Source organism: Ammodytes marinus, assembly GCF_949987685.1.
Source record: "Ammodytes marinus genome assembly, chromosome: 17".
NCBI lineage: Eukaryota > Metazoa > Chordata > Actinopteri > Uranoscopiformes > Ammodytidae > Ammodytes > Ammodytes marinus.
The window spans coordinates 18,084,169-18,110,174 of NC_137221.1; the positions used below are offsets into that span (position 1 = coordinate 18,084,169).

The 26,006-nt window shown below is 42.3% G+C and overlaps 1 protein-coding gene across 1 annotated transcript in view; it reads left to right on the forward strand.

Annotated features, from left to right (window-relative positions):
* Positions 1 to 1,065: 1,065 nt before the first annotated feature.
* The window catches only part of dnah3 (dynein axonemal heavy chain 3), a gene marked incomplete at both ends in the record, with an annotated part of 31,454 nt that continues 6,513 nt past the window's right edge, over positions 1,066 to 26,006 (forward strand). The window contains 52 exons of the mRNA XM_080045871.1: positions 1,066 to 1,083; positions 1,558 to 1,659; positions 1,759 to 1,922; positions 2,652 to 2,751; positions 2,856 to 3,048; positions 3,659 to 3,854; positions 5,907 to 6,032; positions 7,121 to 7,316; positions 7,999 to 8,178; positions 8,303 to 8,433; positions 8,530 to 8,635; positions 8,729 to 8,907; positions 8,994 to 9,178; positions 9,283 to 9,473; positions 9,797 to 10,051; positions 10,245 to 10,389; positions 10,561 to 10,772; positions 10,913 to 11,004; positions 11,143 to 11,257; positions 11,472 to 11,588; positions 12,197 to 12,376; positions 12,476 to 12,612; positions 12,854 to 13,055; positions 13,264 to 13,356; positions 13,673 to 13,783; positions 13,908 to 14,022; positions 14,115 to 14,313; positions 14,453 to 14,561; positions 14,661 to 14,774; positions 15,100 to 15,276; positions 15,645 to 15,736; positions 15,851 to 16,070; positions 16,169 to 16,303; positions 16,393 to 16,504; positions 16,656 to 16,897; positions 17,128 to 17,228; positions 17,347 to 17,452; positions 17,578 to 17,707; positions 17,992 to 18,225; positions 18,333 to 18,436; positions 18,528 to 18,822; positions 18,935 to 19,114; positions 20,179 to 20,302; positions 20,403 to 20,559; positions 20,642 to 20,785; positions 21,051 to 21,717; positions 21,803 to 21,968; positions 22,082 to 22,298; positions 22,405 to 22,587; positions 23,095 to 23,293; positions 23,389 to 23,902; positions 24,364 to 25,991. Of these exons, the coding sequence (XP_079901997.1) occupies positions 1,066 to 1,083; positions 1,558 to 1,659; positions 1,759 to 1,922; positions 2,652 to 2,751; positions 2,856 to 3,048; positions 3,659 to 3,854; positions 5,907 to 6,032; positions 7,121 to 7,316; positions 7,999 to 8,178; positions 8,303 to 8,433; positions 8,530 to 8,635; positions 8,729 to 8,907; positions 8,994 to 9,178; positions 9,283 to 9,473; positions 9,797 to 10,051; positions 10,245 to 10,389; positions 10,561 to 10,772; positions 10,913 to 11,004; positions 11,143 to 11,257; positions 11,472 to 11,588; positions 12,197 to 12,376; positions 12,476 to 12,612; positions 12,854 to 13,055; positions 13,264 to 13,356; positions 13,673 to 13,783; positions 13,908 to 14,022; positions 14,115 to 14,313; positions 14,453 to 14,561; positions 14,661 to 14,774; positions 15,100 to 15,276; positions 15,645 to 15,736; positions 15,851 to 16,070; positions 16,169 to 16,303; positions 16,393 to 16,504; positions 16,656 to 16,897; positions 17,128 to 17,228; positions 17,347 to 17,452; positions 17,578 to 17,707; positions 17,992 to 18,225; positions 18,333 to 18,436; positions 18,528 to 18,822; positions 18,935 to 19,114; positions 20,179 to 20,302; positions 20,403 to 20,559; positions 20,642 to 20,785; positions 21,051 to 21,717; positions 21,803 to 21,968; positions 22,082 to 22,298; positions 22,405 to 22,587; positions 23,095 to 23,293; positions 23,389 to 23,902; positions 24,364 to 25,991 (10,390 nt within the window). The remainder of the gene's footprint in view (positions 1,084 to 1,557; positions 1,660 to 1,758; positions 1,923 to 2,651; positions 2,752 to 2,855; positions 3,049 to 3,658; positions 3,855 to 5,906; positions 6,033 to 7,120; positions 7,317 to 7,998; positions 8,179 to 8,302; positions 8,434 to 8,529; positions 8,636 to 8,728; positions 8,908 to 8,993; positions 9,179 to 9,282; positions 9,474 to 9,796; positions 10,052 to 10,244; positions 10,390 to 10,560; positions 10,773 to 10,912; positions 11,005 to 11,142; positions 11,258 to 11,471; positions 11,589 to 12,196; positions 12,377 to 12,475; positions 12,613 to 12,853; positions 13,056 to 13,263; positions 13,357 to 13,672; positions 13,784 to 13,907; positions 14,023 to 14,114; positions 14,314 to 14,452; positions 14,562 to 14,660; positions 14,775 to 15,099; positions 15,277 to 15,644; positions 15,737 to 15,850; positions 16,071 to 16,168; positions 16,304 to 16,392; positions 16,505 to 16,655; positions 16,898 to 17,127; positions 17,229 to 17,346; positions 17,453 to 17,577; positions 17,708 to 17,991; positions 18,226 to 18,332; positions 18,437 to 18,527; positions 18,823 to 18,934; positions 19,115 to 20,178; positions 20,303 to 20,402; positions 20,560 to 20,641; positions 20,786 to 21,050; positions 21,718 to 21,802; positions 21,969 to 22,081; positions 22,299 to 22,404; positions 22,588 to 23,094; positions 23,294 to 23,388; positions 23,903 to 24,363; positions 25,992 to 26,006) is intronic.

The following is a 26,006-nucleotide window of genomic DNA, read 5'->3' on the forward strand; positions in this document are numbered from 1 at the left end:
CTGCAAACTGACGTTTGATTTAGTTAGGATTTCCTAAACAGACGATAGGATGTGGTAAGATAGTATAGGATTCCTAAAGTTAGTTAGGATTTGCTTCTGTAATACCAAATCAGAGAAAATCCTATCTTAGACTTTTCTGTAATATGGCCCCAGGGGTCCATAAAATCACTTTTCCCATGGGTAGAATGAAAATGTTTTTGGTTGTAGATGCCAGCCCAATCGAGGCAGGGTTGCTGCCAGCAGAGGGCAGGATCATGCAGCTGCTGCAATGTGGTGGTGCACTGGTGGTGCTTCCAGGTAGGCCTAAAGCCATCAAACTACAGCAAGTAGTATGCCTAGACCTAACGTTCATAACCCACACCAACCCACAACCCAGTCTCTTTGAATAGGCTGTTATGTAATCAATTTAATTTCAACAAAGTGTAGCATAGCCGAATCACACTATTGTAGAGGTGGTATTAGCCTATCTGTTTGTGACTATTAAGGCCTTTACACATAGGCCTACTAAGCACTTCACTCCGACCTGTAGGCATGGACATAGCTATCGATGAAAAAGCGCACGTGGCTCTGGCACCGCCCACATAGTTCGGCTTTTTCTGATGGCAACAAGGTGGTTGGTGTTACCATGGAGACGTTTCCGGATGAGATCAACAGTGTTTCGGTTTTCAGCAACGTGATGGCTTTCACTCAGCCAAGGTACTGACTGACAGGACTAAACTCACAGCGGCCTAAAATTGTCTGTTGTCATTTGTACTATAGGAACGTGGCGAATGAATTCTTCCAGACTCTGCGAGCAACTTTTGCTGCTGCTGACGTCTACTTTAACATAAAACATTTACGCTAGCCAATTGCCTCGCAGCAATGGATGAAATCCTGCCGGCATAACGTTACAAAGTGACCGATAGAAGGTAACTGATATTAACGGCACAACCGTGTTTTTCAGTGTTCATTTATCCTTTTACTACGAGGTTATACTTTTAGAAATGAAATTCTTAGTTTTTTCATTGACGCTTTCGAGGTATTTGCATTGTTTTCTTCCTTTCACTGGCAGAAAAGCTGAACGAGATGGAGCGCCTGAAGCAGGTAACGTTAACATAACGTTAGCTGATATGCCTTATCTGTCTGGCTGCATGTAGGCCTACATTGTGTAATAATCTCCTTCATTAAAAACAATAAAGGCCTGCTTTGTATTGTGCTATTTGATAGGCCTCTATAGCATAGCTAACTGTCTAAATAGGTTTGAAATGTAAAAATAAAATTTTTGCATTCACTGAGCAGGCCTACTTTCTTTGCATGTAAATGGTAGGCACTTATAACAACTTTAAAGGAACTACGGTATAAAGGCATCTAGGCTACGTTAAATCATACTGAGTAAATACCAGATTTGAATTTAAAAAAGTTTTTTTGTTAAAATGCAGTCTGATTTAATAAGGCTTGTGAAGCAGCAAGGCTTGTAAAATAATCTGAAATGGAAAGGATCACAAAGGGTTATGCATTCAAATTAGATATCAGTGGTCCTTTGTGGTGAGGCCCTTATTATTTTTGTCTGAACGACAGATGGGGGATGACTCCATCTACAATATGAGTCAGAACAGAGGATATCCTGTTCCCCCTCCTTTGCCCATGGCTTGCAGTGCAGAACCCTCAGAACTGTATCAAGTAAGTAATCACTGTATCATATTAGTGCTTTAGATGCCAATTCTTCTCACATATTTGCCAAGTAAACACACTAACCTCCATTATTTTACCTGGTTTTAGATTGTCTTGAAGCACAGTCATCACCCGCCCATCCTCCAGTCCAATTCCTGGACTCTAGCCGTTCCCTTTAAAGAGCAACGTCACCACCGTACGTCCAGCGAATGCATTGGAAACAACTACAGTCCCCGGGCCCAGGACCTGAAAATGATCAAACTCCAGCACAGGCGACACACTCACCGCCAGTCTTTGCCTAAACAAGCTGGGCCTCGTATCCTTTTAAATTTCTCTGACCTCCAGTCTGTGTGACTCTAAGTCGATGTATAACTATCCCAGATCGCAATGTTCTATACTTTAACATCTGATGATAATTTATAATGTGATCACTTAAGACTACTCTGGATGATTGATCTTAATGAGGCTTTAAGCAAATACCTCACGAGGATGGAGACGACCAATTGCACTAGGGAGAAGGTAGGCATGGCCTGAAAGCAATGCATTTCAGCAAAAGCTTATCTCTTAAAAATGGAGTCAGTGATTCTGGGGAACGCTTGCTGGCAAAATATATTTTTGTCAAAATCATTGCATATCTCCTCATGATCACCACATGTCCGTACTGTGTGTGCACTGAAAAATTAAGTTAATACGCAACAGGCATCTTACTGTGGGCCACCTTGTTTAAATTCCAGTTGTTACCATTTTACAGAGCCTAGACTGTATATTAACACCAGATGTTTTTACGGACAGGTAGCTGATCGTGAGGAGATATTCAATGATTCTGACAAAAAGTGATTTTGACAGCAAGCATTCTCCAGAATCGCTGACTCCATCGTTAATATGTATTTTTTCTTGAAGCACTTGATCTGATTGGTCTAATGCTTTCATAGGGATGGATCTTCTCAAGCTGCTCAACTCTCACCTCAGACAAATCGATCGAGAAACTTTTGTACTCCCAGCAGCCCGCCCAGGATTCCTGAAGAGCAGCTGGACATCATGTACAGCCACGAGAGGAGGATGAAGGCCAAGGAGACAGAACCTAATGAAAAAGACCTGGAAGCAAGTATAAATTAAATTCAGCCATGAACATGTACAGTAAGTCGCTGATTACAATCCTTTTGACTCTCCTTTACAAACTGTTTATCTTAACTTTGCTCACACAGAGGTATAGGCACTACATCACCACTGGCATCCCCAGCTCTGTGCTGGCCCCCCAGCCGTGCCAGCAGATGATGAACATCATTGGCCTGCTGCCTCCTGACTCTCAGGCTAGAAGTAAACAACTGCAGGTCATAAGAGCAAATATGGAAGAGGAGGTCAAAAAAGACTATGACTTCAGCCTCAAGAAGAGCATAGGTATAAAACAGTAAAGTGATCTGTCAGTGAAGCTATAATGTGTAGCTTCTGTTCCCCCCTTGAGTAATTCGGAGTTATTACAACAACACTGTCAGGGCATATACACAAGGTAAGCCATGACGATCATATGCCTTCTGCTGTACATCCAAGTGATTTCTCAGCTTTTGAATCAACAACTGAAACATCTCTTGGGCGCTCTTTGGGATTTTTCTGAGCTTCTTCGCCAGTGGGGGGGACGACACCAGTTTTAAAGGCTGCCGTACTGAGAAATACAGAGAGAGTTTTGTGGAGCTAATAGGCTTAATCAACTTTGTGTCAACTCATTTGGAGATGGCTTGAATGTAAATATGAAAAAAGTTACGTACTATAGCTTTAATGGCAGTATTGCTTCATTTTGGCATCCTTAGCATACCCCAGTCTCACTTTTGCATTTCACAAGCAGTCTGACCAAAACAAACACTTTAAATCTGCTGCTATTGACACTATAACTCTGCTTGCACAAAAAAATACCTTCATATGTTCACTTGGGTTCACAAAGTTACTCATTCTTGCTAGTTATCAGTCAATCTCGTCTGTCAGTCCATCCATCTTCCATGTTGTTCCTTGTCAGTGGACTACATTCTGATGGACCCGTCTGAGCGCCAGCGACTGTCCGTTACCAGCGTCCCCAAACCCTTTCCCAGGAGGCAGATCCGTGCACCAGTGCCATGGGCAACTAGTTACAAGGAGGCCCACACGTGGCAAAGCCAACATCTGTTTACTGTCAGCCACATTATGGTCCTACTGCAGGATGTTTGGCTCAACACGTAAGTGTACTGTACTATGCATTCGGTAAGGCTTCGATTATGGAATTGACTTATTCTAGCATATTTTACTAGAAAGTCTGAACTTTTCATATTCCTATATGTTCCAGCAATGTGGGAACATTTTCATTTGTAGATACTGAAGAGCTGTTTTTTGAAATTCAAACCTACATACAGTATTGCTAATCATCAACATCATTGTTTACTTTGGATTCCTCTGTATCTGTAGGAAATATGAGAGCACACACTATCTAGGTAAAAGTGTGTTAATATGCAAGTGACTATCCTTGTACAAGTAGGGGAGAACGGGGTAATGTGAGACACTTTTTACATTTGCTTCCCTCTAAGGGAGCTAAAATGATTTATCAGTCAAATTTACACATTTCCCATTAATTCAGGATGTTTCCTAGAAAAGGGCATTAGCAGAATTTATTCATGACAAAGGGCAGTGAAAATATGATTTTTTTAAATAAAGTTGTCTTGTGTCTCAGTTTACCCCAGCTGTGGGGTAAACTGAGACAGACCAGAGAAATCAAGGGGGGTAAACTGATCCACTTACTTTTTCCACTCTGAAACTACCATAACAACAAATGTTGTAACAGTTACTATCCTGAGTGACAGCTAGCTTGAAAACCAAATATTCCAAAACTAATGTCGGACGAGTAACAGAATCATGGGGTTTGGTCAATTAAGAAAAACATTTTCTTAATTGACCAACACTTGAAAGTAACTCTGATCAAATACACCATATAATTCTTATTCAATAATTAACATTCAAATGACAGATATAACCAGTTAGATTAAAACACAGTCTGGGGGTCAGAACACAGGACCCAGTGCCAGCTAGTGTCTGGGGGTCAGAGCAAAGAACAATCAGAACCAGCTAGAACAGCCTTGGACTCAGAACACAGGACTAGACCCAGCTGTCATTTTCCATCTTTTGAGTCTTTGATTAATATTTTTTTGCATTTGTTTTATTGGGATCATTCATTGAATAAAGACATATTACTTTGAGTCTACTGGTGTTAAAGGTCACTCTCCTGTCCCCCACATACATACGTGCCAAACCACACCCTTGCTGACACCCCTTCAACCATCAACCCCCACCTCCAGCGCACATTGTCTTTTGTCTTATTCAAACTAGTCTCATTGCTACCTCAAATATAATGGATATAAAGAGATGGCACAGACACTGTCTCACTTTACCCCACAGCATTTGACTCACTTTACCCCACTGCCACAATTTGAGAAAAAAACTACCTCTCTCAGCAAATCAGGCTAATCTTCAGTTATCATCATCACATGTTTTCATATGTTGGTAGTTCATCAACATGTATGATATAAGTTTTTCTACCTGAATCAATTTGCTTTGGCACAACAATCGATTAAGTTGACAGCAAGAAAATGTACTTTTACATGAAAACAAATAAGACATTTTTGTGAAAAAAACATGCTTACAACATCATCATGAGGTCCCCTCTTTCATGGCCAAGGGGAAATGAAAGGGGCTTCAAAACATATATCTCACATGACCAAAAATGTGTTCCATTAATTAATAATAATTGCTTGGATTTATATAGCGCCTTTCTTGATACTCAAAGCGCTTTACAGGGTTCCAGACAATTCGTTCACACACAGTCATACCGGTGGTGGTAAACTACCATAGTAGCCACAGCTGCCCTGGGGCAGACTGACAGAAGCGAGGCTGCCATTCAGCGCCATCGGCCCCTCCGACCACCACCTCAAACATACAGCAGTCATACACATTCACACGAGGCAAGGTGGGTGAAGTGTCTTGCCCAGGGACACAACGACCATGACACAAGTGGCCGGGCTGGGATCGAACCGCCAACCCTAGGATCATTGGCCAACCAGCTTAACCACCTGGGCCACAGTCGCCTAGATACAGGGGGTATCTCACATTACCAATGGCTCACATTTCCCCGTTCTCCCCTATCATATCTTTTATAATAATTTTCTTTTCTTTGTGCAAACAAATGAAATAAAAAAAAAAATCTTGAATAAACTGAAGCTAAAATCTTTTTTTTTTTTCAGCTTCACATCCTTGCGATTTGTTCGACTGGAGGACCTCTTTTCCACCACCCTCCCCCTCCTTCCATCTGAGTTTGAAGAGTTTGTCCAGAGACAGTGCCAAACCACAAGAGACGAGCTGCTCCAAAAGTGAGTAGTGCCAGTTTGCCAGACGGTCTCGTAACAGCCAGTCTGTCAGCGAGAACACAAGGTGATGGCCTTACTTAACCGCTGTAGTGTGTCTTCTCATTGTTCTGCAGTATGTACACGACCAACAGAGCTAATCCTATTGCAGTCTCATGTTTCCCACCTTGTCCACTTTGTCACATCCTTGCCAAGCTGCCTTTCAGTGGAATACTTTACACACAGGCGCACTTTAGGATTCCATTGCATCCTTTGTATGGCCTGTTGTATAGCCTGTTGTATATCCTCTTAGACTATGTAGGATGCCATGGTTACATTACTGAAACTTGAGCCAGCCTAATTTATAGGAACTAGCTGTGTTTGTTTATTTCACGTTTGTAATTTGCACTCGCTTGGATACCCTAAACGCTACTCAATCAAGAGGACATCATTTATCTCAAAGGGGTTGTGTGAATGTCAAGAAGTAACAGGGAAAAGATAAAGGATAAACACTGCATTAACAATTCAGTCAGCATAGAGTTTCAGGTATTGCTGTGACCATACATGCTCTTGGAAGGGGATTATGTTTACAGCAAGGATAATATTTACGACCAACAGTGTCATGTGACATAGACAAAACCCAGTCCAGGCACACATTTGGATTGGATTTGTGAATTTGAATTTTCAATTATCAATAACTCTGACTTTATATTCTTTTGAATGTTAAGATTTAGTTTTAAGATGTTTTAATTCAGGTTTCTATTCATGTCATGTCCAAAAAAACACTGTTTGTACTGCACTTTACAAGGAATAAAGCCCTCATGCAACAACCATAAGATAATACTTTATAAATTGAAAGAGACACATGAGAAAACATAAGGAAAATGTATACATTTTTGGTATGACCTTTTTTTCAGAAATTTTCCAAATTTTGGGGAAATAAATTATGATACATTTACATACATAAGGCCAATAAAATAATTGCTACACAATTACTGTTTTTTTTTTGTTTTTTTTATATATATGACATGACCTTTAAATTCTTATTATACTTTGATACTAAAGACAATTTTTGTTTTGCTAGAGCTGAACTTCTCACAACCATCTTCTTTCAGGTGGCTGCCTCAATGTGCGTCCCTCTTTGACACCTTCGAGGACCTATGGTTGCCCCTCATTCCCCATAGCGAACAGGTGGTTCCAGTTGCCATCCAGGAGTTCTTCAGCTGTGTGGCTGCTCTCATGTCATCGCAGCTCCGAAGCCTGGTCATAAAATCACTACAGGACCTGTTATATTTCTTCACTATACATCAGGTTTGGGCAAGAATTGTTGTCATTCAATTTTTCTGAAAGGGATAGTTTAGTATTTTTGAAGTGGGGTTGTATGGGGTACTAAGGCAAAGTTATTGTACAGCTACAGATACAGCTGGGGAGAAATTTAAGTTTAGCATACCATTGAACGGATAATTAGGTTTTAAGTTAGCATTTATATATGTGGAGAATTTTGTTTTACTGGCCCCCTCCGCAACAGTATTAGTCTGACTTCAGCTATAGCGTCATCTCCCCTAAACTCCTTATAATGACTGCACTGATTACCATCTCCATAATGTAAAACAATAACTATGCCTAAGTACCTAAAACAATCCCCCTTCAAAAATACTGAACTATCCCTTTAAAGCTAGGGTGGAGGATTTGGGGAGAAAATGGCAGTTGGGATAGAGATCCGAATCGAAATACCTCAACCGCTCCACTTGTTCTCTTTGGTCCCTCCCCTATGGTCCCTCCCTGACACGCTCTACACCAACAAAGTCGTGCCAAAGTGAACAGAGAATCGGAGCCTCGCTCTGATTGGTCAAAGTGTCAGCTCATGTTAACTTTGACCAATCAGAAATCATATACCCCAGCTTTAACACTTTAAAATAGTCTTTGGAACTGCAAGGGGATAGCTACCAAATCTACTTGTAAGACTTTATTCCATGTGTTCTGTGTTCTCCAGGATGGCAATGACTTTGGCGAGGTGTTTGATGAGTTGAAGTACGTCCAGTCTCAGGTGCTGCTGGTGAAGCTACATGTGGACGAGCCTCACATTCGCTTCATTCCGAGCTTTCAGGAATGCTGGGAGCTCATCCACAGAGCCTTCATGGAAATCATCAAGAGTGCTGAGAAGCTCCCTCGGGTACAGTATTCCCCATAGCACCACAAGCTCTTTATGATCTTATTGCCATTAGGAAACATACACAGTATTGTTTCAGTTTTTATGCGACACGTGTGTAATCTGTGACTGATGTGCTTTGGCCTAGGTGGAATGTCACCTCTTTCCCGATATCAACAACTTGTATCTACGCAGTGTCGGTCCTGAAGAGTCACTGGTTACAAACTTCATTAACGAAGCCAAAGATATTTTCCACAAGAACACAGTGGGACCTAAAAAGTAATAACACAGTACATAAGAAGTATGTATTTCAGTTATTCTTATGTACCAGCAAGTGTAAAGAAACGGCTAATAACAAATGTTTTATTCCTTTAGGTATTTGAAAGTATATGAAAAATATAGCAATCTACTGGACCATACAGCAAAGCAGGATATGTCAGCCTTTCTCAAAGAGAAGCACTCACTAGAAGTGTTTACAGATGTAATTAAAACTTTTTACATCTTACAATTCCTGTTTTTAAATTGGCATTTGCTGTCTACTTGATCTGACCAAAGTCCTCTCTCCAATCTTCAGAAAATTGAGTGCATAAATCACTTGTGGAAGGAGATCGCCTCCCTGCGCGTGACGGTGCCCCTGTCCATGCTTTGCCTGTATGCCGGCAAGCTCAACGAGGACCTGTGTGAGCGCGCTGCCAGACTGAAAGACATGATCGTCATGTTTGAAGTGGAGGAGAACCGAGAGCTTAACAAGGGGTGAGAGGAAACTAGCTACCTCCTTAATATCGTTACTGTAACACATAGATTCAAAAAAAAAAAAAAAAATGTGGTACCCCCCACAGAATCTGCCAAAAATACGAGGAGATTACCGAGACCATCAGAGGCACTCCTGAAACCACAGACGAGATGGTGTCTCTCAACCAGTACATTAAAAAGACCAGTGAAGTGACCGTTCACAAGCTGATCGATGAGATCGATGCGGCATCCTACCGCCTCAGCTTCCTCATGGAATTTGCCACTCTACCCCGTATGTGAAACCTCTTGTAGATTTAAAAAAGCCCCAACTATATCTATCAATATCGGAAAATACAATTTTACTAACTTTTTTAAATATTTTGTATTTTACTATAGCTGATGACTTGTGGCTGAACTCCCGCGTCTTCCAGTGGCCCAATAAGATCCTGATTGAGCTTGACGACAGCAAGGATCGTATGACCTCCATGAAAGGACAGGCCGAGAAATACCTTCAGACCAGGTTACAGAATAGTGCTTTTCACACTCTTTACTTACTCCTCACACAGGTCACTATCACCACACGCACAGTGTGGTGTTGTGTGTCCCTCCTCATCTTCAACTAGATCTCCCACGTGAAGATCATTCAGCTTCAAGATGGAGAAGTAAATCTCTATATCCAACTTTAGATTTCAGTATGTCTCTTCCAAAACCTATTGGGGATGTCACACACACACACACACACACACACACACACACACACACACACACACACACACACACACACACACACACACACACACACACACACACACACACACACACACACACACACACACACACACTGTCACAATGTACAGAATGTCCATGCTTTTATCTATTTCTCTCCTAAAGCTGTAAATGATATGTATAGGAAGAACATGCCGCACTCAGTGTTCTCTCACACACCAAACTACCTATAGAGTCTCCTAAGCCAACCACTGAAATGACAGCTGCCATGTTTGACTGTCTCAGGATAATGGACTTTGAACAGAGGCTGCAGGACGCGGACAAGGAGATCCTGGCCTTCAAGAAGAAGGACGTGATGAACATGGACGAGATGAAGAACAATGTGGGACATCTCTCTCAAATCTCCGCCAACCTTGAGGGCGCTCTCCTCGAACTAGAGGTAAGAAACGCAGTATTCTTTACAATCCAAGACTAAAATGCAATGTTTTGGATACCACAAATGCATTTTCTTTTTTCTTTTCTATTTTACAGCTTTGGTACATAAGAGAAAAAAGATCTTGCTTTTTCCTGAAAGTCATGTTTCAGACGGTGGCTGAATTAATAAATGTTTTATACCATTATCATTTCTGCAGGATATCAACAAAGAGCAGACTTTGCTAGAGAGGGAGCAGAGCCAGTTCCCAATGCTTCAGGATCTGATAGCTGACAAACAGCCTTATGAGCAGCTCTGGAACACTGCACTCAGCTTTCAGACCATGTCGGAAGAATGGATGAATGGTAAGTTTCTGAAAATAAGAGAAAAAATACACCCATTTTTTTGTTTTCTCACAGCTGCTGTGTGAAAACTTCCAACGGTATAAATAACGACCAATGGCACCCAGCAAGAGCTAGTAGGATGCATAGTTGTTTTCACATTGGTGCCCCCTTCCTTTATCATTTAACTCCTAGGTCCCTTCCTACACCTGGATGCTGAGAAAATCTCTGACGAGCTGGACATCATGTGGAGGACCACACATAAACTGACTAAGTCTTTGTCTAATCTTCCCGGCCCTTGTCGCGTGGCTAAAACCTTCAAAGGCAAGATAGACACGTTCAAGCAGCACCTACCCATCCTCACCACCATCTGTAACCCCGGCATCAAAGAACGCCACTGGGAGAAGGTTATTCTGAATGAATATTTAGTTTGTTTCATTAGATCATATCTATCAGTGTCAGATTCACTTCTTAAGGACCAAGAGTCGTGCGTCTCCTGTTCTGTTCATCATGTAAATAATTGATGACACTTCTTGTCTGTCTACAGATTAGTAGCATTGTGGGCTTTGTTGTCAAACCAGATGCGGACAGCTCACTATTCAACATGTTGGACCTGGGGCTTTCCAAGTTCTCTGATAGGTGTGAGACACTTTACTGACATTTACACCATGCTTAAATACACACGCAACAGAGCAAAATGAATGACCAAAAACAAGTTGTGGAAATATTCTCCATGATCAGAGGGTGATGGTGTTTTTTCTTAACCTCCTCCCTTAGGTTGGAAGAGATTGGAGCAGCGGCCAGTAAGGAGTTCTCTCTGGAGAAATCAATGGAGAAGATGAAAAATGAATGGGCCGACCTCAAGTTCAATTTCACTCCGTATAGAGATACAGTATGGCCAGCACATAAACAAATAACCATTTATAATAATAGGCACAAGCTAAAATGCTCAATCATCATAATTGTGACTTTTTCCAAAGGAATACATCTTGAATGTTGAAATATTACCAACCACTTGCATGCTGGTTTGGTTGCCATCCCTATCTTTTACTCAAACTGCCCATCTGTATTGATATCATAATAATACATATAATAATTTATCATAGGGGACCAATATTTTGTCAGCAGTGGATGACATCCAAGTGCTTCTTGATGACCATGTCATTAAGGCACAGACCATGCGAGGTTCACCTTTCATTGGGCCAATGGAGAGTGAATGTAAGGTAAGAGATGATCACTGTTTCAACTGCTGCAGGATAGATACAGGCCTACAAGCAGCTATGATGATTTGTTGTAACAATGTAGTATTATGATGTTTAAATGTTTACAACTTTAATAATGTACTGTATTTAAAAGTCAACATATATAAAATGAGCAATAGACATAAAAAATCTCTACGCACAGTTGCCAACTAAAGCCACTTAGGTTTGGATCTCAGGAAGTGAGAATGCATGTGCAATTTCATGCCAGAACAAGTAGCAAAATTGCTTGTTCTACATAAAACACAACCTCTGTGCTGCCACTCCAGTGGAAGTGGCTTCGTTTGGAGCCATAACATTATCATAAAAAGGTTTGGAACAACCTGTTTGGGGAATGCAGGCTGATAGAATGACTACACTGTGATCCTCCTCTGCATCCACAATCTATTTGTATGGACTTGTTTTCATATGATTATGTTTACAACACTATTTTTTGAGTATTTCATAATTTCTAATCTGATATATATATTTTATTGTTGTTTCTAGTTTTCAATTTCTGGAATATTATGTAGGCCTTTGTAAATTGCTGCTATAACTGTGGTATTTTCACCATAACAACCCCCCCTTACCAGGAATGGGAGGACAAGCTGGTGAGTATGCAGGACATCATAGACTCTATGTTGTTGTGTCAATCCACCTGGCTCTACCTTGAACCCATCTTCAGCTCTGAGGACATCATTGCCCAGATGCCTGAGGAGGGACGAAAGTTTGGCATCGTGGACGGCTACTGGAAGGACATCATCGCTGAGGCGGTAAGTCTCTCTTGATATTCACAACTCCACTGTTTTAGCTTGTGAACAATTGAAGTCTTATGCACTTTGCTTTTGCTTTTTGCAATTCCACTGGTCCAGGTTAAGGATACACATGTGCTGGTGGCTACAGCCCAGCACAACATGCTGGGGAGGCTACAGGAGTCTAACATGTATCTAGATGACATCCAAAAAGGCCTCAATACCTACCTTGAAATGAAGAGGCTCTACTTCCCAAGGTACACACTACATTATGATTTTTTTGACTCATGTATTCACACCAAATTACTCCTAAGGGATGCTAAACAAATGTCAAGCTAGATAAAATGACCTAAAATGTAAATGGATGACCCACTAAGGACAGCACTTTCAATTCACCTACGTCACACAACACAATATAACACAAAAAGCATATTATTAACTTTCCTTTTAAGGGTCTTGTCAAGTGGTTGTTCTTCTTGCTCTTCATCATATCCCCAGGTTCTTCTTCCTATCCAATGACGAGCTGCTGGAGATCCTGTCTCAGACCAAAGACCCGCTGTGTGTGCAGCCCCACTTGAAGAAGTGCTTTGAGGGCATCGCCAAACTGGAGTTCACCAAGGACTTGGCCATCGTCGGCATGATCAGCTCCGAGAAGGAGACCATTCCCATGTCAGAGAAGATTTATCCAGCACATGCCAAGGTATAGAACAGACTGTGTGCTTATATATTTATGACAGTAGTTTTTTAATATATATATATATTAAATTAAATGGATATATACTGTACGTGTCTGTTTCTATTCTTGTTTATATCTGTTAATATTGTTATATTTTTGTTGTGTTGACAAATGTTACCTTGTTGGACAGAACATTGTGGACATACTGTATGTGGTGCGTTTTGATTTTTAGGGTATGGTAGAGAAGTGGCTGCTGCAGGTGGAGAAACTGATGCTCAGGAGTGTTCTAGATGTCATCCATCAAGGAGTGGTTCAGTATACAGAGGTAATTTGGAATAGAAGCCTATTTTTTAAAATCTGTAATGAACTTAGGTTGACTTGACTGAAGATGTTAGGCAAGACATAGCGAATACGTGTTGCTATACTGAGAACTGGCATGGTTTAATTTTATGAATGGTATTGTGTTTTATTTTTTTCTAAACATTAAATTCAGTATTCAAATGTGGGATTATAAAAGGTGATACAAGCATGATGGTGCATGTCATAACTATCTCTTCTGGGTAAGATCAAGCATTTTCAAAAGGGTATAAGTAGTGTAAAAAATGTGTTTCTACAATTATAGATTTTCTTCTCTCCTGAAGGTTCCCAGGAAGAAGTGGGTGTTGCAGTGGCCCGGCCAAGTTGTCATTTGTGCCTCCTCCATCTTTTGGACTTCTGAAGTATCTGAAGCCATCCAGACCAACTCTCTGACTGTCAGTCTTTAGATCCACCAGTACATCCACTGCTGACCTGTACTTCATGGGCTCAAAAATTTGCCCATGAAGTACATCATTTTTACACTGTAATTTAAACTATCATTTTCCATTCCACCCAAAGGCCTATGTGGACCAGTGCAATGCCCAGATTTCTGACATTGTGGAGCTTGTGCGTGGGAAGCTGGCAGGAGGGTCAAGGATGACCCTTGGTGCTCTCACTGTTATAGATGTTCATGGTAATATAACTGTTATTTTAAAAAGGCATAAAATATGGTCTCTTGAGTAAATCTTACCCTGCAGAAAATATCATGCTCCCTTCCTCTCTTAGCTCGAGACGTTGTGGCACAACTGGCGGAGGACCGCATCTCTTCCCTGAATGACTTTGCGTGGATTTCTCAGCTGCGTTACTTCTGGGAGGGTGATGAAGTGATGCTGCGGATGATCACCACCTGTTTGAAATATGGCTATGAATATCTGGGCAATTCTGGCCGTCTTGTCATTACGCCGCTTACTGACCGCTGCTACAGGTTACTTAACAGTTTATTTGGTCCCTTATCCACCGCTATGGATGGAGAGTTGAAAAAATATGGCAAAAATTCTGTGACTCAAATGTCAAAGATGTGAAATTCTTTCATTGTAATGTATTCAATTTTTTAACCAAACCAGAACTCTAATGGGGGCTTTGAAGTTGAACTTGGGGGGAGCTCCTGAGGGCCCTGCAGGAACTGGCAAGACTGAGACCACAAAAGATCTGGCAAAAGCTTTGGCTAAACAGGTACATCCTAACGGCTTACAGTACGAATATATTTAATCTGTGTTTATTTTATTTTTGTCTTAATGTGTCTTGACATAAACCGCTATTATTTCTTTCTAGTGTGTGGTGTTCAACTGCTCTGATGGTCTGGACTACAAGGCCATGAGTAAGTTCTTCAAAGGATTGGCTCAGTCTGGAGCTTGGGCCTGCTTTGATGAGTTCAATCGTATTGAGGTGAGCGCAGCTATTTTAGGGGGTTTATTTTTAACCATGGAGGATAAAAAACTTTTAACCTGTTTTGTATCCGTGCAATTAGATAGCAAACATACCTTCATTTGTGTTGCGACATCATAACAATGAATGAATGCAAAGAAAAGCTAATAGATCATTTAGCCTTGAAAACATATGTTTTTCACCTGTCCCGGCACATTTGCAGCTTAAAATAAGTCAACAAGGAGGGAGAGAGACATTTTGTTAATGATGAAAATGATTATGTTTTTCATTCACAAGTGACTGTTCACTTAGTTACTCATTGTGTGTCTGTTTGTGTGTGTCAAAGGTGGAGGTGCTCTCTGTGGTGGCTCAGCAGGTCCTCTGCATACAACAAGCCGTTGCCAAGGATCTGAAGACCTTCATGTTTGAGGGGACAGAACTGTCACTCAACCCAACCTGTTCTGTCTTCATCACCATGAACCCTGGTTACGCTGGCAGGGCAGAGCTGCCCGACAACCTTAAGGTGCGTAACTATAGCACTTTAGTGTAGCCTTAAAGCCACTGGAAACCTGGTCTAAATAAGTCAACAATGAATATATGTAGTTGGGTGTTTCAATAAGCTTTTAAAAAAAATAGGATTGAAAATAAATGTTCATAAATATTATAGAACTTGGTTTGAAAAATAGCTTTTTTTACTGTGTGCGTGGCCGTATCAAACAAATGACATAGTTATAAGGATTTTTTGGATTTGGGTTTACAAGGGCTTTAAACATCCCTAAACAGAGCATAGTCTGATGGTGATAATGAAACTTAAATTGCAATGTATATTTATATACTACAATTACTACAATTAATATTTGACTAGAATGACCTGTCAATCTAATCTTTTAGGCTCTTTTCCGTACCGTGGCTATGATGGTGCCAGACTACGGTCTTATTGGAGAGATCTCATTGTACTCTATGGGCTTCATTGAATCTCGCAGGTATGAGTGAATGATATCCTAGAGAAAATATTTTTAGTATGTGTATTTCTTTTTTCTGGGCTACAGTTGGTTCATTCACCAAGCCTCACACATCCACCAATTTTATCCTGACAGTCTTGCCGGGAAGATCGTGGCGACCTACCGCCTGTGCTCGGAGCAGCTGTCCTCCCAACACCACTACGACTACGGTATGCGCGCTGTGAAGTCCGTGCTGACCGCAGCAGGGAATCTGAAGCTGAAATACCCCGAGGAGAACGAAAGCGTGCTGTTACTGAGGGCCCTTCTGGATGTCAATATGGCCAAGTTTCTATCACAGGACGTGCCACTGTTTCAGGTGACAAAATCCAAATACATCTATCTTTTTTTTAAATCTCTATGTATGGATCAGATGGTACTAATGACCAAGTTGAATTCTCCCACTGCTGCCTACAGGGTATCATCTCTGATTTATTCCCTGGGGTGGTCCTTCCAAAACCAGACTATGAACTTCTCCTCAACGCTCTAAATGACAACATTGATACGCTCAAGCTCCAGCCGGTTCCGTGGTTCATTGGCAAGATTATTCAGGTACCAAGGAGGAGGATTACTATTTAGTAGCTTAGACTCTTAAAAGCTGACAATATTTCAATTTGATTTGTGTGTGATCATATATATAGGTGTATGAGATGATGCTGGTACGCCATGGTTTCATGATAGTAGGGGACCCTCTAGGAGGAAAAACCTGTGCATATAAAGTTCTTGCTGGTGCTCTTGGAGACCTTGCTAAAGGTAAATTACTTTTCAGTAAACCTTTAATATTCTCATCCCCAGTAAAGTTTTTGTCATGAAAATTATTTAAGCACAGTGTCAGCAAAGACATGATTATATTAGTCATTATGATTCACAAGGGGTTTATTCTATCCCATTCCACTTTTCCTAGCTAATCTGATGGATGAGTGTGCAGTGGATTTCGCCATCATCAACCCCAAGGCCATCACCATGGGCCAACTGTATGGCTGCTTCGACCCAGTCAGCCATGAGTGGTCTGATGGTGTGCTGGCCACCACCTACAGGGATCAGGCAATCAACACCTCGGAAAATCGCCAGTGGATCGTCTTTGATGGGCCTATTGACGCTGTCTGGATTGAGAACATGAATACTGTGCTGGATGACAACAAAAAGGTACTTACTTACTGTCTTAAAAGGGGTTTCCTGGTTGATAGGTTTGGTTGCTGATAGCAATTAGTTCGACCATTAAACCACTCTGATGCACAATAAGTTATATGAATAGCTGCTGGCCAGATGCAGTGGAATGTGTTGTGGACCTTGTTAGCTTCTATAAAGGATCTACCTTTTTGATTTACAACCTTTAAATACAAAGCTTCTGTTTTGTTCACTTTATACTCTGCTAGCTTTGTCTGATGAGTGGTGAGATCATCCAGATGAGTGCCAAGATGAGTCTGATCTTTGAAACTGCTGACCTGGAGCAGGCCTCTCCGGCTACCGTCAGTAGGTGAGCAACACAGACAGAAGCAGTACTAGCTACTGTGGTGTTTAGAAGGCAAATATTTTCAAGTTTTAGTGTCAAAGTCACTGTATTGTCGTTTTTGAGTGTAACCATTTGTCTGAAGGTGTGGTATGATCTACATGGAACCTCATCAGCTGGGCTGGGCTCCTCTCAGAGATTCCTACATGGACACACTGCCTGACAGCCTGGACCCTGACCATAAAGAGCTGGTGAGATTACAGAAATGCATGTCTTAGTTGGCTCATCAATGCCCTTTTTTGTTACTTTTATGTCCTATCAGATGTCATTTGATGTGTGCTATATCTGCTTCTATATCTGATCTCATGTCCCACAGGTTATGGACCTGTTTGATTGGCTAGTTCAGCCCTGTCTGGATTTTATTGACAGGCAATGTCGCTTTGTGGTTCAAACCTCTCCCATTCACTTGGCCTACAGTCTAATGAAGTTGTACACCTGCCTGTTGGGTTAGTAAGACCGACATTTAATTGCAGATTTATAGTTATTATTAGTTATTTATTTTGTATTTATTTGGATGTGTGTGTGTGTGTGTGTGTGTGTGTGTGTGTGTGTGTGTGTGTGTGTGTGTGTGTGTGTGTGTGTGTGTGTGTGTGTGTGTGTGTGTGTGTGTGTGTGTGTGTGTGTGTGTGTGTGTGTGTGTGTGTGTGTGTGTGTGTGTGTGTGTGTGTGTGTGTGTGTGTGTGTGTGTGTGTGTGTGTGTGTGTGTTTTAATATTCCTGTCTATACCCAGATGAGGTTTCTGCATCTGGAGGCGAAGGCACACAGATGACCAATGTGCAGATAACCATGTGGCTTCAGGGTCTGTTCCTGTTTGCGGTTGTATGGACTCTGGGTGGGACCATCTCCGGGGACAGTCGTAAAAAGTTTGATGTCTTCTACCGCCATCTGATCTCGGGCACGGATGATGACAACCCTCGTCCTAAGAGTGTCAAACTCAAAAAGAACAACCTCTTCCCAGAAAGAGGTCACAAAATAAACTATGTTAAGAATGACGTAGATAATTACTATACACATTAAAAAGCAACCTTGGGTAGCACTAGTAATGCATGATGTGTACGTATTGTTTTGCAGGTAGTGTCTATGATTACTATTTTCATAAGGAAGGTGCCGGACAGTGGAATGTGTGGACTGATTCAATCTCAAATGAAGAAAACGTCATTCCAACTGGAGCCAATGTGAGTGTGTTTTATTTGACAGAGGTAGCTGCTGCTAAAGAGGCCTAGGGTTATGTCCATGTTTTGAATTCCCTCTGCCTGTCCCCACCAGGTGTCAGACCTCATTGTCCCGACCATGGAAACGGCACGTCAGCTCTTTTTTCTGCGTACCTACCTTGCACATGAAATATCCACGCTGTTTGTCGGGCCCACTGGCACTGGCAAATCTGTTATCAACAAAAGCTTCTTGGTTAAGCTGCCCAAAGAGCAGTACACACCCAACTGTATCAACTTCTCAGCCCGCACCTCTGCAAATCAGACTCAAGATATCGTCATGGCCAAGTTGGACCGAAGAAGGAAGGGCGTATTTGGACCTCCGATGGGAAAGCAGTGTATCGTCTATGTCGGTAAAGATGGAGGCCCATACAGTATTACCCATACTGTTGAGTTATAATAAGTGGATCATATTAAGAGTTCCTTAGTCATACATAGATCATTGTTGTTTTCACTTCTACATAGATGATCTGAACATGCCAGCTATGGAAATCTATGGCGCCCAACCCCCCATCGAGTTATTAAGGCAGTGGATTGACCATCGTCACTGGTATGACAAGAAGGACACCTCCAGAATAAACATGGTGGATATTCTGTTTATGTCTGCAATGGGGCCTCCTGGTGGTGGGAAAAATGAAATTACAGGTATTGTTGAAATCATCATTTATTAAAGCCACTACGAGTAACATGGTCCGTTGGCGGCCCCTTTGGACAAAAGCGGTAGTATTTTTACTACGCCCGCTGTCGCAAAGCTGTTTTCTAGCTCGTGCCAGGCGTGCGAGTGTCAACTGAGAAGGGCGCAATATAGTGCATGTATGTTTGTTGAAAGTGTGAGGGCACAGACTGTTTTCGGCTCTGTGAGAGTGGTTAGTGACACTGCATCAACTAATGGCAGTCAGTGCCACACACACCTGATTGCAATGAGTTGATGCAGCAGTGTCACCTAACTACTCTCTCTCACGGAGCTGAAAGATTACGTGTCCTCACAGAAAGCGAATGAACGAGAGACGGCAGTTAGTATGGATCACGATGAGGTAATGTGTTTGTGTTGTTGATGTAAATAATGACTATTTCAGATGAATAATGGTTATCTGATGATGGTGAAGCAAAGCAAACTTTGTGTTAGTACCAACCGCTCATTCATTTAGGAGTAAACACTGCAGTCTAGTTCGCTCCCGTGAAATTGTATACACGTTGCTTGGCAACGCCCTCGTCCCGCCCGTAGCCTATATCACTCTCCCTTTTAGCTTTTCTTCATTGCATTCTCTTTTTTTTCTTTGATGGTTCAGCCCCGTTATCAGTCATTATGACGACAAATAACTGTCTCAAACAAGGCTCCCGCTCCCCTTCCCTCACCTGGAGGGATAGGCTTCTCAAATCGCGTTGCTGCGCCACACTGAAATCTGCGACCAATACGGATATGTGACCATAGCGCCTGCACGAGCGAACCGAAAATCGGACTGGGTGTGCGACCAGACCAAAAGCAGTAATAAAAACTATATAAAAACGTCTTTCTTTGCGCTGATGGTCTCGTTTGCTGTTAAAGGTAATTTATGATTATCAGAGGAAACATGAGGCTGTTTAAAATATATTTAAATGTTACTCGTAGCTGCTTTAAGTTTTATTTTCATTTAATCAGGGATTTCATTATAAAAAAACAAAAACAATAATAGGGTTTACTGCAATTAACAAAATGTTTGAAATGCTAGGCCGCTTCACACGCCACTTGAATGTCATCACAATTGATTCCTTCGATGATGAAACACTGACCAAGATATTCAGCTCCATTACTGACTGGCACTTCAGCAAGGGATTTGATCCCTCTTTCTACAGGTAAATTGTAAAATATGATTTCAAAATGTCCTACAGTGGTAGAATGATATCAATTGTGTCATGGAAGAAAGACATATTTGTGTTTTATCTTACGTCCAAGGCTAGGCAAGATCATGGTTCAGGCCACCATGGCAGTCTATAAGGACACCATAGACAATTTCCTCCCCACCCCGTCTAAGTCCCACTACATCTTCAACCTGCGGGACTTTGCTCGAGTGATACGGGGTGTGCTCCTGGCTCCAAACACACACATGCAGGTAAGAGTGGAATCAACACAGTGACATGTCCAAATGAATTGCTGTATTTGTCCTCTTCATGTCTGTTGACCATTTACATCAGGAAGGGGACAAACTGATCCGCCTGTGGATCCACGAGGTCTACCGTGTTTTCTATGACCGACTCATCGACAATGAAGACAAGGAGACATTCTTTGGCATCATCAAAGAGAGAACCTCAGGCTTCTTCAAGCAGAGTGTGGAGAAGGTACATATTTGATCAGTGTACACACAAACTCAGAAATATTTTCAAGTAAAAAAGATAGATGGCGTGAACAATTATGACTTAATCATGTGCACTAAAATGCCTTTGCAAAAAAAATCAGTTTAGTAGATTCAGGTCGAAATCAGTTTAAATGGTGTCTGCTGTTACATTGTGTCCTTCAAGAACTACGTACTTCTGCATGTATGTGCTAGTGGGGGGAGTGCAAATCTAAAGACAAAGCTCCTAAATCTCTCTTATTGTTTTGTAGCTCCTTAGCCACCTCGCCCCGGATGGCAAGGTGGAGGACGAGTGCATCCGTGGCTTGTTCTTCGGCGACTATGCCAAGCCCGATGCCGATGTGAAGGCCTACGATGAAATCACAGACTTCAGTGCCTTACAAGAAGTGATGGAGTTCTACCTGGATGAGTACAACAGTTGCAGCAAGGCTCCCATGTCCCTAGTCATGTTCAAATTTGCCATCGAGCACATTTCCCGCATCTGCCGTGTGCTGAAACAAGACAACGGCCACCTTCTACTCGTCGGCATTGGCGGTTCGGGGCGTCAGAGCGCAACCAAGCTGGGCACCTTCATCAATGATTACGTTGTGTTCCAGATCGAGTTGACCAAGAACTACAGCTTGTCTGACTGGCGTGATGACCTGAAGAGGATAATGCTTAAAGCAGGCATCGAGGGGAAGAGCCTCGTGTTCCTATTTAACGACAGCCAAATTAAGGATGAGGCCATGCTAGAAGACATCAACATGCTGCTTAACACTGGTGATGTGCCAAATATCTTTGCTGCAGACGAACGTGCTGACATCTGTGAGAAAGGGCAAGGGATCGCTCGGATGGAGGGCAAAAAGATCGATGCCACTCCGCTTTCAATGTATAACTTCTTCATTGACCGTGTGAAGGCCAACCTTCATATTGTGCTAGGTAGGTACCTTCGCACGTCAAATTTATTTTTAATTTTTTTAAGTTTTTGTGAGTAGTAATACGATTTCATTACTGTATTTAACAGCCATGAGTCCAATCGGTGATGCCTTTAGGAACCGTCTTAGGATGTTCCCTTCTCTTATCAACTGCTGCACCATTGATTGGTTCCACGCATGGCCAAATGACGCTCTGGAGATGGTGGCCCACAAGTTCCTGGAGGATGTAGAAATGGACAATGACATCAGACTGGAGTAGGGATATAAAGAGGATAACAAATAGTACAACACGTTACAACTGCCTGCTTTAGCATTAACTTGCATTCAGCACTTTATAGTTTGCCCACTTTTTTTTCCTGTGACCTCAGGGTGGTGGAGATGTGCAAGACCTTCCAAACAAGCGTGAGGGATATGTCCTTAAGGTACTTCTCCATACTGAGGAGACACAACTATGTCACTCCCACTTCCTACCTTGAACTCATCCTCACCTTCAAGTCTCTGCTAAATATGAAGAGGAATGAAGTGGACACCGCGAGGAACCGCTATATCGTTGGTCTCCAGAAACTGGACTTTGCTGCGTCTCAGGTGATGCTCCCGCTGAAGCATTGTTACCTTGAACGCTACATTGTATTTTTTGGACAAAGTGAATGAAATGGACACATCACCATCCAACACCATGCTATGTCCACAGGTGTCAGTGATGCAGTTGGAGCTGACAGCCTTGCAGCCAGAGCTCATCAAGACCTCAGCTGAAACCGATAAGATGATGGTTAACATAGAGGGGGAAACAGTGGAGGTGGACGCTAAGAAAGAACTTGTCTCTGCTGATGAGAAAGTGGCTAATGATGCAGCAGCTGCAGCCAAAGCCATTAAGGTATAAAGTACCTATAGTTTTAATGTTTTAATTTATTCAATTAATTGATCATGTTAAAATAATACAAACACAAAGTAAAACTTATAAGCAATAAAAAAGACAAACAAACGGGATCCTCAGCACCATACAAGCAACTTCATGCTCAAAATGGGTAAGAAGATGTTAGGGGGCACTCCAGTGGTGTAGTGGATAGAGCGTGTACCATATTGGCTCCGGCCTTCGTTGCAGTGGTCGCGGGTTCAAATCTGACCCGTGGACCTTTGCTGCAGGTCGTCTCCCCGTTTCAGCGCTGTGCTATCTAATGGGGCTTGAAAATGCCAAAAAATTATCTTTTAAGAAAAGATTAAAAAAAAATAGGATTTTAGAAACTTTCTTGATCATACCCCCTCAATCACATATTTTGCAAGTCGGGAAGTAAAAAAAAATATGTAGGTAATTGGTGCATTTTGGTTTGTACCCATTTTGACATATTTAGTCAGTGATTGTTGTGTGCTGCTTGTCTTTCAGGATGAATGTGAAGGAGACTTGGCAGAAGCAATGCCTGCATTGGAGGCTGCCCTGTCAGCCCTGGACACGTTAAAACCTTCAGACATTACAGTAGTTAAGTCTATGACCAACCCACCATTTCTAGTCAAACTAGTCATGGAGTCCATATGTGTCATGAAGGGCATCAAACCTGAGAGAAAACCTGATCCTGGTGGCTCAGGTAAGATCTAAGCTTTGAAAAAAAGATAAAAAGGTATATATATATATATTTTACAGCTCAATATACCATTACTACTTAAAATAAATATATTTCAGGTAAGATGATTGAGGACTTCTGGGGCCCCTCTAAGAAGCTCCTTGGAGACATGAAATTTTTAGAAAACCTAAAAGCTTACGACAGAGACAACATTCCCGCAGCAAACATCAAGAAAATCAGGGACAAGTTTGTTGACAACCCCGAATTCCAGCCCTCTGTTATTAAAAACGTGTCGTCGGCTTGCGAGGGTCTCTGCAAATGGGTGCGAGCGATGGAAGTGTACGAGCGTGTGGCCAAAGTTGTCGCCCCAAAGAAGGAGAGACTAAAGATGGCGGAGGACGAGCTGTCTGTGCAGATGGCAATGTTGTCAATAAAAAGAGCTGAGCTGAAGTTAGTGGTGGACAGACTGCAGAGCCTGAACGACAACCTGGATGCCATGATTAAGAAGAAGCAAGAGCTGGAGGAGAACATAGAGTTGTGTTCTCAGAAGCTGATCAGGGCGGAGAAGCTGATTGGAGGACTCGGTGGGGAGAAAGACAGATGGACAGAGGCCGCAAGGCAACTAGGGATTAGGTATAAAATACACATATACTGCATGTTAAAGGTAAATCAGCAATTCTTGGAAAATGGTGTTGGGATATTTTTTTTTGGTCAAAATCAGTGAATATCTCCTCATGATCAGCTACCTACCTGTAAAAAAAATCCAGTGTTAATACATAGCCTAAGCTTTGTAAATGGCATTTTGCCAGCTACGGTGGGCCCCCTTTGTTTACATATCCTTTGTTTACATACCCGGCGTGTATAGACCCCAGGCTGTGTATTAACTATTTCTTTTCAGCACCCACACAGTATGAAACGTAAGTGGATTGTGAGGAAATATTTACAAATTTTGACAAAGTGATTTTGTCACCAAGCTTTCTCCAGAATCGCTGACTCCACCTTTAATAGTCATTTATAATCATGTGCATTGGTGGGTACTGGTAGTGTGGTATGCTTTGATATTAATCAGATTGGTACTATTTTTCCCTTCTCAGATACATCAACCTGACTGGTGACATACTCCTGTCTTCGGGATCCGTATCTTACCTCGGGGCCTTTACAGTAGACTACCGTACAGAGTGCCAGGCGCAGTGGCATATCATGTGCCAAGAGAAGCAGATCCCCTGCTCTGAGGACTTCACCCTCAGCAACACTCTGGGTAACCAGGTGTCCATCAGGGCATGGCAGATTGCTGGACTGCCGGTGGACTCCTTCTCCACAGACAACGGTATCATGGTGTTTAACTCCCGTCGGTGGCCCCTGATGATTGACCCTCAAGGTCAAGCCAACAAGTGGATCAAGAACATGGAGAAGGCTAACAAACTCGCTGTCATCAAACTGTCCGATGGAAACTACGTTAGAATCCTGGAGAACTGCATTCAGTTTGGAACCCCAGTTCTTTTGGAGAACGTTGGAGAGGAACTTGACCCGGTGCTTGAACCCGTCTTGTTGAAGCAGACCTTCAAACAACAGGGTGTGGAGTACATGAAAATAGGAGAGAATGTTGTGGAATATTCTAAAGACTTTTTATTCTACATGACCACTGGACTGAGGAGCCCTCACTACCTCCCAGAGGTGGCTGTCAAAGTCTGTCTGTTGAACTTTATGATCACACCACAAGGTCTGCAGGACCAGCTTTTAGGGCTTGTGGCAGCCAAAGAGAAACCTGAGCTGGAAGAGAAGAAGAACCAGCTCATTCTGGAGAGCGCTGCCAACAACAAGCAGCTGAAGGAAATTGAGGATATGATCTTACAAATTCTCTCCTCTTCTGAGGGGAACATCCTGGAGGATGAGACCGCCATTAAGGTCTTGTCGTCCTCCAAAATCCTCTCGATGGAGATCTCAGAGAAGCAAAAGATAGCCAGTGTCACAGAGAAAGAGATCGATGACACGCGCATGGGTTACCGTCCTGTGGCCGAGCACTCCTCCATTTTGTTTTTCTGTATCTCAGAATTGGCCAACATCGAGCCTATGTACCAGTACTCCCTCACCTGGTTCATCAACCTCTACTTGTATTCCATCGCCAAGAGCTTGAAGAGTGACGATGTGGCTGAAAGAATCGACAACATTGTAGCGCACTTTACACTCAGCATTTACAACAACGTGTGCCGATCGCTTTTTGAGAAGGATAAGCTGCTTTTCTCCCTGCTGCTGACTGTTGGCATCATGCAGAGTAAGGGCCAGGTCGACGACACAGTCTGGCGCTTCCTTCTAACGGGTGGCATTGCTTTAGATAACCCTTACCCCAACCCTGCTCCAGAATGGCTGTCTGAAAAGTCTTGGTCCGAAATCGTCAGGTCGTCCAAACTTCCAAACTTGGATGGTTTCTTTGAACATGTCCAAGACCACATCCCCAAATGGAAGAAGATCTACGATTCAGGAAAGCCCCATAAGGAACAGTTACCTGACGAGTGGGGGGAATTGGTGGGAATGGACAGAATGGTAGTAATCAGGTGCTTCAGGCCGGATAAACTTGTTCCAGCAGTGCAGGATTTCATTGTGGATAACATGGGACAGTCATACATCGAACCGCCCTGCTTTGACCTGGCAGGGAGTTACAATGACTCCAACTGCTGCTCTCCTCTCATCTTTGTGTTGTCACCAGGATCGGATCCAACTGCAGGTGATCAATTGAGAC